The sequence below is a fragment of the Melopsittacus undulatus genome, chromosome 6 (assembly GCF_012275295.1).
Source record: "Melopsittacus undulatus isolate bMelUnd1 chromosome 6, bMelUnd1.mat.Z, whole genome shotgun sequence".
Taxonomy (NCBI): Eukaryota; Metazoa; Chordata; class Aves; order Psittaciformes; family Psittaculidae; genus Melopsittacus; species Melopsittacus undulatus.
In genome coordinates this window covers 81432328-81447426 of record NC_047532.1, presented here as the reverse complement: position 1 = coordinate 81447426, position 15099 = coordinate 81432328, and the positions used below count along the sequence as shown (strand labels likewise).

The following is a 15099-nucleotide window of genomic DNA, read 5'->3' as shown; positions in this document are numbered from 1 at the left end:
GCAGCCCTGCTGCCTGCAGCCCAAATCTGCTCCATTGCCCTCCAGCTCCCCTCTCTGTGCTAGGAGCACTGGAGTGCTCTGTCACTGAGCACAGGCTCCCCTAGAAACAGCATCCCTTTTCCCAGCAGAACCAACAAGCCAACTGGGCAATTGGAGCTACAGCATAGCTCTCCTGGCTTTCATGTCTGACCTAGAGAGGTATAAGGAGATTACAGACAAATTCAGAGGTGCAACAAATCCAACTACTCCATGAGCTGCAAAGCTCACTTTTGTCCACTGAGGTGCAGAAAATGGGAAGAAATCAGTCCTTCTCCTTGTCACCTTAATTTGAAGTGTTGGACATGAATGTTTGCATTAGATCCCCAAAAACACTTGCTAAGACAGACTGCTGTGCCTCAGCACTCTCCTCAGAAGAGGTTGTCTTCGTTACTGTCTGCAGTAGGGATGCTACAACTCTGCAGGAGCAGGAGATCCCAGAGCAAGGTGGGTCTGCTCCTTCTGCAGCCCCTCGATTTGGCAGCTGGCAATGGCCAGGGTGAGCCAGAGCTGTCCCTCATCTGGGGCCATCCATTCCCATTGCAGGTTCAGTGGAGAGCCTGTCTCACACGACCTCATCCCCGCAGCCATCACCAGCCACCTCTACCCACGCCTCCCGCATCGCTGACCCCTCCTTCTCAGTGGACCACACTGCTGCTGATGCATCTGCTGCAGAGGAGACCCCCAGTGAGTCGGAGTCAGTCTTCCTCCCCGACTACCTCTTCCTCTCCAACTGCGAGTCGGGCAAGCTCAGCCACAACAGGTAGGTCTGGGCTCTGCCAGAGCCACCCTTTGCCTGCCCAGTGATGCCCTGGGAAACTGGGACAAACTGGTCCTTGAGCCCTGCCACTCGGGGTAGGCTCCTGAGCACAACGGGACCATCAGCCTAATCCAATTTACAGGGGGTTTTTCATAGCACAGATTAGCAGTCAAGCATTGTATGTTGCTTTCCTGGGTGGGTGGCTGACAAGCTCACACACAGCCTCCCTCCAGATACCCATTTTGCTGGCTGCTGCCCAAGGTGCTCCACAAAGTGCCCCAGTTTGGCTCAGGGAGAACTTGCACACCCATAGGGAAGGGACAGTTTTAGTCCTGAGCTATGGGGTTGTTTTCATTTTTGTTCTATGCTTACTCAGTTGCAACTAGGAGAAAAGGAAAGCACAGGTCCTGACCTCTGTCTCTGTGCAGGTGTGACAGCTGGTCGAATTCGGACAGATCTCTGGAGCAAACCTCATCAGACGATGTGTTTGTCGACTCCTTGCAGTCCCAGCCCTCCTTATACCTTGTACAGCCATCCACTGTGCACCAGGATGGGGCCCCGCTGGCCAATCCCAGCACCGTGCCAAGGAACATAGATGTTAATGGGCCACCCAGTGACATTTCCTCCTCTTCTCCCCTGCTGGGGACGCCGCTGACTCCAACCTTTCAGATTGACAAGAGCCAAAGTGTGCTGCCCTACGGTGTGACCCAGTTGGACGTCCTCTCCAACACCCCTCCGCCACGGCCACCCAAGCCAACCCACTTCTCAGACAGGAGAGGGGAAGAGGTTGGTGGTGGGACCCTCCAGAATGGCCACGGAGGGATCTGCCGGGCTCAGGTTGCTCTGGTGCCCAGGAGGATCTCCTTGTCCAGCTTAGACAACGTGAGGAACTGGAAAGGTGAGTGCATTGCTGAGAGCCAGAGAAGCAGGATTGATGAGGGATGGAGCTGCCCCAGAGCACAGAGTGGATCCCCACCTCCAGTTGTGCCTTCCTGTCCTCCTCACTGTGCAATCACACAGCACCCAAAGCTACCTGAAATGCTTGTTTCAGATTAGTCCAGACCTGTCCGTCACATTCAGCTGCTGCTCCATAAAAGCCCCCTCAGTGTGTATACACGTGGGCAGCAATTTGGCTATGAGCTCTTCAGGGTGCCTCATGGCTTAATAGTTTTCCCTGTCCCCTCTCTCTCCAAAAGGGAAAGCATTAGGAAAACAAAACCTAAAAGCCAGCCACTGAATCAGGCAATGCCAAACTCTCTGTTTGTGCAGGTCAAAATGTGGGCTTGCACATGGGAAATGCCTTTGTAGCTGTGCTGCTCCACTATTTCCAGTACTTTCCATAACGGCAGCATGTCTTTACGCAGCTTAGAGTAAAGAACAGGAAGCCAGGGAGACACTGGGGATGGGATGTAATCCCAGTTCAACCAGGGACTCTGTCCTTGAGTAAATCCCACTCTGTCCTTGCACTTCAGTCAGGGTAACCTGACAACCCGCTGCAGACTGAGGCTCTGCTGCAAAGCAAGTTCTGCTCTGAGCTGAGGTGACTTGTTCTCGAAACACCATCATGGCAAACAGAAGAAAACCAGAACATCAAGGTGTAAAAACCCAGCATACACAGTATGAGAAAGTCTTATTCTGTGGGACCACAGAATAAAGAAAACAGAGGGAGGCAGCTGGAATACCTGGCTGGAAATCATCAAGGATTTCATAGTGATAGGGTGTTTTTGACGAGGAAGAAAATGTAGGTTTTTGAGGACAAGTGTCCTCAAGATTCCTGTAGTTTGCATGTTGAACCATTTGATCTTGCTCTTAAAGATCAGAAGCTAAAGCAAGGAGACCTCTGCCCAGCCTGTTTATCAGTGTACAAACAATTCTTGGAAGGCTTCTGACGAAACACCCATCAGAGGAATTGGTATTCTTACTTATCAGTTACTTTTGGTTGCTTCCCCAAAGGTGCTGCTCTGCTCCTGCATGGGCGCTGCTCTAACACCAGTGTGTGTGAGACAGTTAACGTTCCTCCAAGCCAATTCACAACCAAATGTTTTTAAGAGGATTAAGTGGCCAAATGTCATGTTCTGCTACAGTGCTGCAAGGTTATCTCTGCCTGACAGGGGGCAGCAATGAATTAATAAGTGCTGCTATTTTTTCTTCCCCTAAGCACAGCTGAAACTATTTGAAAGGTTAAAGTCTGAATTCAAATGTGCTTAACAAGATCAGAAACAAGGAGCAGGGCGAAAGCAGCTGCTCCTCACCAGCTCCCTGAGTGAGCCCACTCCAGTTATTTACTTCATGGTTTGCCCTTGGCAATCTGTAAAAGCTGAACAGATGTAATGAATCCAGTGCAAAGGCAGTGTATGCTGATTGCAGTGCCATGAAGGGGAGCGAGCTGTATAAGTGTAAGGCACCTGTATCCTGGCATCTGCTGGAGTGCTGTGCCTCAATGTCTTTTTGCCAAACTAATAAATGTAGCTGTCCCAGGACAGTGACTGTCTCTGATTGTGTATCTGCACTAACAGTATTGCTTTGTTCTTGTTTAGCATCTTGGCCTTTTATGCTGATACCAACACAAAATTGCAGTGCAGTATTGACATCACCATAAGAGCAGGGACTGTATTAGCCTGGTTACAGGGTTTAATGCATTCTTGCAGAAGAGCTGTTTTCTGCACAGAAAATCCTTTTCCTAAAAGGAATGGCAGTTGTAGGCATCTCCCACTGTTGATCTATGCGCTGAGCTCTGGATTTTAGGGGTTTACCATTTGCTTTAAAATTAAAATTGACCTACAGAGAGACAAATGCCAGCCTGCGCAAGGGGACACACTGACTGGTGACCTTTTCTCTGTCTGTTTGATCCCCATCAGCTTGAGCCACTTGTACCACATCAGCATTTCTGGGTGACAAAGAGAAGAATTTCTCTCTTACCATTAGGTTTCCCCATGAATCGTCTGTACAACAACATGTGATTCCCTGGCACCTTACATACAAGGCTCCTAAATAACTTTCCAAACAATAATGAATTAATATTCCCTGCAGTGCTTCTTTATATAATTTATCCAATCTGACATGGGAAACTGAGCGAGACTAGAGCAGGAGCTGGGTTTAAATGTTTGCTTTCTTGCTTGCTCTCCACACCACACCAGTCTTTCCCCAACTGCTTGTGTTACAGGAAGTGTAAGTTATACCTGGATTGTCCATCAGCATGCTCCTTGGTTTCGTCATACTTACAATAGACATAATCACTTTTGAAATGCTACTGAGTTAGTTCTGGTCTTAAGTGTTATTGGATTTCCTCATTTAGGTTAAATACTAGGAGTTATGGAATCTTTATGAAACACTGGTTATATTAGAGCCATTTGCTTTACTCCGACATTATCTCCATACAGTTGCACTGCCTTATCACATTTTTAATCACTTTCATTTTTCCCTTGCAGCAGATATGGAAGGAAGTTCCTTAAGAAGTCGGGATAAGAGGCTTAGCTTAAATTTGGTAAGTAAAGTACTCTGCTTGCGTAAATTTAAAAGACTGGCACAGGACAAACTTCAGAAAGTGAATCATGTCACATTCTGATAGCCAGTCAGTCATCTCCTGTGCTCAGCAGAAGAAGCACTTGGCTTTGGGCAACTTCGGTGCTGCTGCTTCATGGCTGTAGAAAGCCTTTAACAAGAGAGGGAGGGGAAGGCCAAAACCCTGAACATGCTGTTTTTAAAGCAGATGAAGCCAGGTTTATCATGAAAAAGGGTATCAGCAGCCTCAAGAATTAAATTGTTGACACACAGCCTTGAGAACACTGCTTATCTGTTGAAAATAAAAGGATCTGAAGAAGCCTATCAATTCAGGATCCTGAGGGATATCTCTTCTTTAAGTCTTGGCTCACAAAGCACCTGTGATTCAGGTCTCTCGTCAGACCAAGCTTCCTGACTTTGCCTTTGACAGCCATGGTTATACGTAGCACTATCACATGTCAAATAGCCAGTCTTCTGCCTGGTGCTGGATACTGTCTTCTGTGTGGGTCTTGGTTTTAAGCTCTGGTGGTTGGCAACATACAGTTTTTTCTCCTTTGAAAGCCTGAAAGGTTTGTAATCAGTTACTCTTACGATTCAGCCAGCGCTAACCTACATTGAATGAATTTCTAGTGTTTACTCTCAGCTATGAGAAGCAACTTGTAGGTCTGTGTCTGCTCTCTCAGCTTCCACATTTGCAAAGATCTTGTTCATTGTATGTTATTCTTTCACATGTATTTTTTGTGTGTAGGAGCCTCCTTTGTTTTACAGATCAGAATTACTGCTGGGAGAGGCAAGTGCAGCCTCACTGAAGGTGGAGGATTTAACCTACTGAAGTCACCAATCAGTTTGGTTCTAGTTTCCAGCAGTGACTTGTAAAGCTCAGAAGTGGACTTCTTCATAGCTGGAGTGTTCATCTAAACTCACACATTTGTCTCATGTCTTTCCAGCTTGAGCCTCTCATCTCAGGACTGGCCTTGGGCTCAGCTCTCTTGCCAGCTTGCAGGGGTTTAGCTGTTCATTTGTTGACCAGTTTCTTTTCCTCCTTTGGTTCTGAAGCCCTGCCGATTCTCCCCGCTCTACTCGACTGCTTCAGACAGCACAGAAGACAGCTACGTGCCCATGCGCCCCAGCACCTCTCCCTCTGCCCCTGGCTCCGACTGTTCACCCGACGGCTACATCCCCATGAGCCCTGGCTCAGCCACATTTACCTTCCCTGTTGTCAGCACTGAAAAACTCACCAGCCCTTTACCTGAGCTTCCCTCGGACCTGGAGCCCCCTCCAGTGAACAGAGACCTCAAGCCTCGTAGGAAATGTAAGCCCAGACCTGAAGTGTAATTGGCAGCCAAGGGAGCCTGATAGCAGGGACAGGGGTGGCCTCCTTTGATAGTGCCTGGGGGTATTTTAAAGGGCTTCGCAACTCTAGAAGAGGGATTGAATTGCTGTGTAAGTGCCTTATAGTACTGTAACATGGGGTGACTCTGTAGGGTGGTTTGTGAGCATGGGAAGAGTGTCCATGCCTGTGTTTGCAGTCAAAGACCAGCTGACTGCATTAGCATGGTGCATGGCTTCAGGTCCACTCTGACTGCAAATGACCAAAGGGACATAGCCTTGGGGAGACAGCACATTAAACCCTGCAGCTCGGAAGTGCATGTACTGCTGTCTCACCAGCTCCCTGACCTTCCAGGAACAGAACATCCAAACACTGAAATATTCAAACTGGATGTGTGGGCTGTTGGTTAAAACCCTATTGGGCAGGCGCAGCTGTCTTGTTTAATTAGGAATTTCCTGCAGATGCTTTTACTGATGGTAATTTTTCACTTCTGCTTTTCATGGTATCTCCAGAATCTGGGTTGCACTTCCAGAGGATATACTGAGGACAAAATTCAGCTTTGCACTGGAGAAACTGCCTAAACCTAGCCTGTATTAAACCTCTTTGGGCTGCAGAGCCACAGGGCTACTCATAAATTGGTTCAGGAAATGCTACTGTGGAGACAGAAATCTAGACCATTGCCAGGAAGCAAAGCTCAAGCTTAGAGGGTTTTGGGAATGGAGTGGAAAATGGACGTTGACTGGTGAGAAGAATGATCCTCCACATGGGGGATGTTTTTATCTAGAAGGGAGCCCAAAACCTGTTTTTACCTGTCAGCTGAACTGGCTGCTCCTCTTGAGGACAGCATATGCAGAGCAGGTCTGAGGCAAGCACATGGACTTGATGGGGCACTTGCTCTGCTTTTATGCCTGTTGTATTTATTGTGTTATTTTAGGGTAAATGAGGGACTTTGCTTCCCAGCACTGACTAAAGAGATCATTTGCTACTGATTTCTGTCTTGCTTATATCTATTATATTTTGTGAAATACTCTGTTAGGTTCCTACTGTTAATATAAAACTGCGTTTTTTCTGAACAGTCAGTACTTTTCTTTAGCTCTGCTCTTGGAAATGCAGTTCCTTTTGTATCTACTTGCAGCACGGCCACCTCCTCTGGACTTGAGGAACCTCTCCACAATCCGGGAGCATGCTGCTGTGACCAGGATGTGGACTGTGCCTTAGTAAGTCATCAAGAAACCTGCTGTTCCAATCTTTTAAGCATTAACATTGTGGAATGTAGTTAAAAATAACTTATCACATCCCACAAGAAACAGTTTCCTGGCAAAGTCCACAAACAGAAATTCCCCAGGGCTCCTTCCAGCATTCCCCAGGCTTTTGCTGTCTGTAGAAATCAAGGCTCCCTTTACAATGGGAAGCTCCAGAGCGTTCAGCATCATGCAGTGATGCTCAGTCTGTTTTGAAGATTCCTTTCAGAAAGGCTGGATCTGGCCTGCTCTCTGGTGTGGCTGCTGCAATAGGTAAAAGCTTCACATGCCTTACTCATTCTTTTCAAACTGATAGAGGTATTTTTGTTCCTGAGAATTAATATAGCAAAAGAGAACCAAATAAGATAAAGATCTGCCTGACTTGTAGCCTGGGTGTAGACTTATGTGCTGCCACACAGCAATTCAGACTTCGTCTGTTGTTTTGTTACTGGAAATTAGTTGTGGGGTAAAACAAATGCATTTGGTCCCAAAGCCCAGGTATAATGAACAGATGACACTGTTGGGAGCCAAGGGCAGTCTTCAGGGAGCTCATGAGTAGGGGAGGGCTGCAGCCTGCTGGCTGGGGGATCTTGGCACTGTGGGGAAAGGCAGACAGAAGAGCCAGCTACATGCAAAAGCCAGAATTCCCATCAGCCTTCTCTGCATACCCCAGGCACTCTGGGAAACACGGAGTCTTACTAGCATAAGTGCCAGACAGGGCATTTCCACTGCCCTGCCTCTGGTAGTCACTTGAAGGGCAAAAGGGACATGAGATGGATGTTTTCTCATTGCAGACCCCTCTCTCAGCTGTATAGTCCAAAGCTGGTTAAGCCCTTCAGTCCTGCGTGCTGCCTGTTAGGGAAAGCCAGTAGCCTGCCTCCCAAGCATCCCTGCCAGAGCACTGTGGTTAATTAGTGCTGACACAGTGCAGAGTGCTGAAGGATAACGAGCTCAGAGGGAGTTTGCATGTTTTACATTAACAAAACTAAAATAAGAAGTATGCCCGGAACTAATAAAGCAGAGGAATTATACTGCTCATGCTGCACCAAGTGGCCATCTAATTTCCTAACAACTAACCCCATTGTGCTGGCCTGCAATAATTTACTCACAATATACCTCTGGCAGTTATGTTAGCAGAAGAGATTTCCTGGTACAAGGGCTGAGTTGCAGCCCTCTCCATAGCACAGGCCGCATGTGTTTGTACTGTGTTCAAAGCCAGACAAGTTCCTCTGCATGCACCTCCGGTAGCTGCTTAATTCACATCTGTCTCTGAAATGTGGATACCCACACAACTGAGCGACTGCCCCACTGGCACATATTACCCCAATGAATGATATCTGTCCCTGGGCCCCTTGTTGAGCTGCTCAAATGTTTTATGCTTTCTGTCATATCAGAGATGACAAGATTTCATCAATCCCAGGGGAAAAATATCAACATACAGCCACATAGCACAGTTTTGCTAGAACTAAGGAGTGGTTTTGGACATCCTCTCCATAAAGGCTGCAGCGTTAGTGTGAGTTTATTCACCATATGGACTGTGTCAGGCTTTGGCTTCATTTCAGAGCATCTGTAAGATGCTTCCTTAACCTCTCCTGTGTTTTTCTTCATAGCAATCGAATGAGCTTTATCTCACCAGAAAGAGACGGTATTAATTCAGCAAGAATATTTGCCAATTCAGTTTCCGGAGAAGAGGAAGAAAGTTACATTCATATGGTAATCTTCATTTTCACACAGCCATCCTTTGCTTTATTCTGCTCTGTCACATTGATGGAGAATGCAGAAGTTTGTTTTCTAAGGAAAAATGTTGAGGAGGTTTGTCCTTTGCCTTCTGTGTTTTAAAAAAATGATGAAATGGTTTTAAAGCAAAGACAGTGAGACCGATTTACGGAGAGATGAGGGGAGCCCTTCTTCTGCTCTGCAGAACTCAGCTGTTCGCCCACGAATGTTGCTGAGCAGTTCCAAGAGATCACAGGGATCAGCCATATTTACATGAGAACTCATTAAGGCAAAGGAAAATCAGATCTTTTCACCTTTTAAAAGTGTGCCCCGCAAAGTCTCCTAGGAAATGACAGAAAGCCGTTAGTGCACTTCCTAAAGGAACACACCAAATATTGTGCAGAAACAGAACTCCCATTAAAGTCTCTTATTGCTTCTGCTTTGGCTGGTGGCACTAACCCCACTTCCCATCCCATGAAAGAAGAACATCTGGCTTTGTGGCTTCCTTTTCTTCATTCACTCTTTAGCCGTATCTTGCAAAAAGACCAGAATCTCAGTTTCCTTTGAATTTTAGGTGGAAATAGATCACAAATCCCTTGATCTGAGCCAGTGTCTACAGATCTGGCTCCAGAACCAAAGCCCAGCAGCAGTGGCTATAGCAACATACTGCAAAACTGACCACAGTCTCTATGAACTATAGTCTCAGATTTTAACCACACCTCTACTAAAGCCAGGTCTGCTCAGGAGGGCAGTTCCAGTTGTAACTACTCCCCATTTGTTTTTCTAGTCAAATAAAACCATCTGTACATTTGTGGTCATCTGTGATTTTCCTGAGATTAATTTTCAGTTCCTAGATTTGAACAGAATTATCACCATCTCTTCAAGTCATTGAACAGTGATGGTTAAGAGGGCACCCATGCAAATCTGAGCCTTCCATAGCCTTGGGGTGAGAAACTGGGCACAAGTCCTTCCTGGTGACATTGTATGAAGGTCAGCCCAGGTTGCTTGTTTTGCCATAATACCCAGGAGAAAAATGCTCTCACCATTTCTTTATGCCACCCTGCAATTAGTCAATGTTACCCTGTGGTTAGTCACCAAATGGCACCCTTGGCATAGAAAATTACATGGGTGCTGACTCCTCTCACTTGTGTTCTGCCAGATGAGTCTCCCACTTCACAGTGTGGCCCTACTTCCTTTTAGGATCATGTTTTAAGAGCCTTAAGTGTTTCTCTTCTTTCCCGACAGGAACACAGACAGGCAACATCTCCATACAGTGGTGCTTTTCCATGGACAAGGAAATCTAACCTTGATTACTTAGCATTGGATTTTAATTCTGCTTCCCCATCCCCTGTACAGAAGGTATGAGACATCTGAAAAACCCCACAGCCTCCTGTCTCTTTGTCTGTTGGGAGGAAAACAAGCCTGAGATTCACACTTTGTTAGGTGCCCTAGATGCCATGATGAAGCCAGTTGTGTTTCCAGCTGACTGCACTTGTGGCAGGCTCAAGATTAATGTAATAAAAGCACTATTAGGGTGTTAACAAGGTGTCCTTAGCGTGACTCATGTGGTCATTAACACGAGCAGAGGGCACGAGGCTGCACTGGGATGTGCAGCCAAGAGAGCTTGTGGACAAGCTGCTCGGTGCTTGCAGGATCTAGACATTCTCTTTCATTTTCATCAAGTCTCCACAAACCCTTTCATACTATTTTTCCCCCCAGTCTCTCTGCCATAACAAGTTACAGCCCATGATAAGTTCACAAGGTAAAACTGTACCATCTCTTATAACATGGCAAAATGTACATCCTTATTCTTGCATCACCAAAGGCATTTCAATTTCCTTAGCCATGCTGAGAAAATACATTTCTTCTTCCAAAGAGCTTAGAACCTGCCCAGGAGGTTGGTAGGTACCACTGCAAAGTGATAAGCTGTGGTTGGTATGGGCCATTTTACATCATTTTCCCAATCAGCTAATACTTCTAGATGCAAAAGACTACTAAAGTTCCTTATTTAACCCCCCTGTAGTTAAAATGCAGTTAGGTTATCCCTGCAGCAGGATCACTCAGATGAGAAGGGAATGATTGTCTGCATGGAAATAGCCAGAACAGCATGTTTCCCTTGCTCGCTGTGCTGGGCTGAGTGACAGGGAGACAGATGGATAATTATAGCTAAAGCAGGCTGTAAAGCAATGCTTTTGTCAGCTGATGTCACTGTGAGCTTCAAGGTGAAGTGAAGCAATCAAGGAACAAGGGAAAGTGAAAACAGAAAATCAAGACAAGTTTAACTAGCATCTCTTTTCAACCCAAAAACTGATATGTTGGTTTTAACTCTCTCCCACAGAAACCATTTCTCTCTGAAGAGCAGAGAGTGGACTATGTCCAGGTAGATGAACAGAAGACTCAAGCTTTACAGAACACTAAGCAGGAATGGACAGATGAGAGGCAATCGAAAGTCTAAAGGAAGATGATCTGGAGAGGGTGTTTTTTGTTTGCACTGGAACCACAATGTTAATGAAGCAGCTATCACAGTAGAGTTCAAAGGCAGAGAGAGTTGTGAGATGCTACACTCTGTAGACGAACGGCATTTTTAATGGAAACCTTTGATTTCAGCTGGAAATAGTGTGTTGAATGAGTGAGTGGTTCACTGATGATTAATGCATTACCCTTTTTACTGCCCTTACCAGTAAGCTACATGGTACCATTTTCTGGCATGATTCTGCGACGAGTCATACACTTAATGTTAACAAATCCACTACATGTTGCATTAATCTAGTTAGTCCTGCCTTCTCCCTCTGTTGCATAATTCCTAGTTGCTAAAAGCTATTTTTTGATATTCCTACAAATACTGCAGGTGCTCAGAGTGCTTTTACAGCAGTGGGCATCTGGCAGGTGTTGGTGACTAATCAACTAAGGGCTAAAATACTGAAACAATAAAAAGGACTTTTTGAATATACAGTTCCTAAGCAAAGAGAATGTTGGAAAATATTTTTCCCCTGGGTTTAAAGGGTCTGACTCTGAGCTGATGCTGTCAGAAACTCAAAACAGGACTATATATCGATGGGACTGGAACTCATGGTCTTTGACCCTCTGGACGACGGTCATCATGTTAAGTTTCTCTCTGTTGTGGCTCATACTTGTTGCCTTTCTGTCTGATCCCTACTGGTGTTTTCTCCCCTATCTTGAGGAGCATCTTCAGCACAGCCCAGCACAGCTGCTCCTCTAGCAGGAGGCTACAGGCACACAGCTCTTGGCTGGCCAAAAAATAGAGAAGCTGTGAGCCTGTTTCTGCAAGTCTTGGGAAAACTGGCAAAGGATCAAGAATGCTTTCATCTGAACTGCAGAAGAAATGCCATTGGAATTGCTGGTAGCAGCCCTCAAACTGATTGTTTCACTAGACCCACCCTCCCTCCCCCCAAAAAAGAGAATGAGGAAGTGCAGTGTTCTCCAAGAGAGGCCAGCAGGCCTGCCAGCATAAAACAATGCGCTTACGCAGCATGAGGACCTCTGGATTCAGGAAGTTTATCTACCTTGGGACTTGTTACAGGCACTATCTCAGGATCACAAATGTGTATAGTTTATAACATTCTTAACTTAAAAGCTTGGCTGCAAATGTCACCTTAAGGTAGTTCACAGACACCTGATCCATGGAAGTCCGCAGTACTGCTGGGTGGCCCACACTGGATTTGACTTTGTTCGTGTAGATAAGCCCCACTAGCCATAAGAGGTCTGATCCTGTCAGTACCCACAGACAGCTAGGACCTTGCGCAAGATTTCCTCTTTCAGTGCCCAGTCCCTGGCCTCCCTTGACGTGCCTCTTGCTGCCACATGTGTTACTGTAATCTGACATCCCAAAAATGCTGATTTACCAAACAGAGGTCATGGAAATGTCATCGCAGAAACCACCGGCGTTTCAAGGCTCCTGCTTGCTGCCCTCCTTGCACCCATTCTGCTTCAGCCCCGTGAGCCCTCTGGGAGGCTGAGAGACACATCCAAGTCACACGTCCTGCTGGGAGAGGCAGCGTCGCTGACACAAACACCGTTTTCCTCCTACCTCAAGAGAGCTGAAGTGCTTGCAAGTCTCGCTGCTGCTTGCGCAATCGCAAAGCTGGGGATCCCTGGTGACCAGGCTCTTATCAGCTTACCCTGTGAGAACAATGAGGTTCACCAGCGCCTTTACTGACTGGGGCAAACTGGGCACCCAGGCCTGTGGACGTAAAGTGTCCTGGACTAGAGCTGCTCGGATAAATGGTGTTTATACTGCAGATAGCTGAGCTGCTGTTTCTTTGTACTCTGTTTCCCCCTTTCCTCTCTTCCCCTCCCCAAAGCTCTAAAATGAAAGTTAATGTTCATATAAGTTTTGAGAAGAATTCAGACTTCTCCATATAAATCTTGTCTCTCTGGTGCAAACTTTGCCATGTGAAAACCCAACTGTTCTGTTTTAACACTGCTTTAGGAGAGCTCTGAGCAGCAGTGCCCTGGGTGTGGTGCTGCAGGGGAAGTGGGTTTGGGGAGAGGCAGCGGGAGCTGCGTCTGCAGAGCTGCTGGAGGGGAAGTGAGGAAGGGCCACAGTGACGGAGGTGTTTGCCTGCCTGCTCCAAAGAGTTGCCTTGCTTTCAAGGGGTGCTAGTAATGAATGTCACTGGAAGCTTCTGGTGCATACAGGACTAAAAGAGTTAAAAGACCAGCTAAGAGATAGGGGACAAAAAGCACTCACAAAGGACAGGGAAAATTATGCTATGCTGCCACAGATCCCGAATTGCCAAGTGATGGGATGGCAGCGTCCAATGCGGGTTGCAATAACACACAAATCAGCTCCTGTTTGATTGGAAAGTTTCTTATCATGATGTCAGAAAACTGTGTGAAGTGCAAAACCACCATGTTACCGGAGAGCACTGACTAGTTGTTCCAGTTTATTGTACAAACATATAAACTTAGGAAAACCTGGCTACGGGATTGTTCAGAAGTTTAGGATAGAAAGAGCTCTTTTGGCATTATGTTTTCCCTAAAAAGGACATAAACATATAGCTTGGCATCCTTGGACCTGGATGGCCTCTGTTCAACTTCATGTGTCCCCTGCTTGCCCCCAGTGCACTCTTATCCTGATCAAGTGCTGCTCACTGGTTCCTAACTTTCGCTTCTAAACTAAAAGTTAGATTTGGGGGTTATTCAGTTTTTTCATGTAAGGTCCATTTTGCCCTCTGCTCCAGGGTCCGTGCCCTGCATTCTTGCATAAGCACAACACACAAAACAGGAGCAATTAAAGAAATACCCCCCCAAAAAGGGTTTGGAAGCAGAGCAGTGCTCCCCCAAGGCTTTTCTTCATTTGTTTTAGTCAAATTCCACAATACTTTAGAGGAGGAGGATGGTGGGAGAGTGGTAAAGGCCAAATCTGCTTGGTGGCCACCCCATCATGAAGGATTTTGGTGTGAATGGGGCCACAGCAATGCCTGACATCCCTGTGGGCTGCCAACCACTGCAGCGCTCCTGGAACGTGTAGGTGGGAGAGGAGTGATGTTACAGAGCAAAAAGGAGTCACTGCTTCAGTAAGCCTGTTCTTAAATACTGAGCCCTTGGCCACAGAGGAAGGAAAACCTGTGGCAGCACCTGAAAACCGAGTCAGCTTTTGACAGCATCGTGTCTGAAGATGTAGTCCAGAACTGTACACTTTGGTCTGGGGCCAGGCAGGCACACTCCTGGTGGAGTCTGCTTCTTGCTGTGGGTCTGCTCTGTCATTATTTGCATGTATTTCTTCAAGAAGTATTACAAGAGCTGATGCAGAGAGAGGCTCTGCACCTAAATGAGTGTGGGGTAGCCAGTACACCCTGAGGAAACCCTTGTCTGCTGAGGAGGGCTGGCATTGCACAGCTCAGGACTCGTAGTGCCTTGTCCAGCAGTACTGGGGTTTCTCCTTTGAAATGAAGCACTAAATGAGCAGAAAAGCTTTTGCTTAATTGTAAGTGTCACTCTGTGGAGTTGTCAGATGATGCTCGGTTGTAGGATGATGTGGAAGAACCCAAGTCAGTCCTGTGGTTGCTGTCAGGGTGATCAGCTGGATTCCACACAGCTGGTGAGTGAGCTGGTATGCCAGCACCCCAGCATGGGAGGGAAGAAAGCAGGGTGAGATGGATCTCTTACTGACATTGTCTATGGCCACTGAATATAAAAACAGCCTGTGTCAAGCACCTGCTTGAAATACATCCTAAAGAATCACAAAGAAACCAATCTGGTTTGAACTTCCTTTGTGGAGAGAGAAGGATTTCAGTACTTACTGGGAGTTATACACACTCCCAAGGTCTTTACTCCGTTTGGGTTTAATATGGCCTTATTCTGCAGTCTTTCAGTCATCGCACATTTGAGCAAGGCATGGCAGGATCCAAGACTCATTTGCTTTTAGGTCTGAACTTCATTTCCATTTATAATTCCTTTCTTGCAGGAGGCAGCGTAAAATTCCTTCCTGACAGATAGGAATACTTGAGAAATCACCATTGAACTCGAGCCCAGTGTTGTCACCCAGCTCA

General features: G+C 46.5%; 1 protein-coding gene across 3 annotated transcripts in view; it reads left to right on the top strand.

The window, feature by feature from the left end:
- GAB3 (GRB2 associated binding protein 3) overlaps window positions 1-11365 on the top strand; it is a 59411-nt gene extending 48046 nt beyond the window's left edge. For 2 of the 3 annotated variants that reach the window (XM_005148287.3, XM_005148288.3), the window contains 9 exons: window positions 583-799; window positions 1225-1694; window positions 4225-4280; window positions 5354-5609; window positions 6763-6844; window positions 8479-8581; window positions 8678-8680; window positions 9830-9943; window positions 10923-11365. In XM_005148287.3, the coding sequence (XP_005148344.2) occupies window positions 583-799; window positions 1225-1694; window positions 4225-4280; window positions 5354-5609; window positions 6763-6844; window positions 8479-8581; window positions 8678-8680; window positions 9830-9943; window positions 10923-11039 (1418 nt within the window). In that variant the 3' untranslated portion in view covers window positions 11040-11365. The remainder of the gene's footprint in view (window positions 1-582; window positions 800-1224; window positions 1695-4224; window positions 4281-5353; window positions 5610-6762; window positions 6845-8478; window positions 8582-8677; window positions 8681-9829; window positions 9944-10922) is intronic. The other variant, XM_013128843.3, reaches the window with a different exon arrangement.
- The last annotated feature ends 3734 nt before the right edge of the window (window positions 11366-15099 follow it).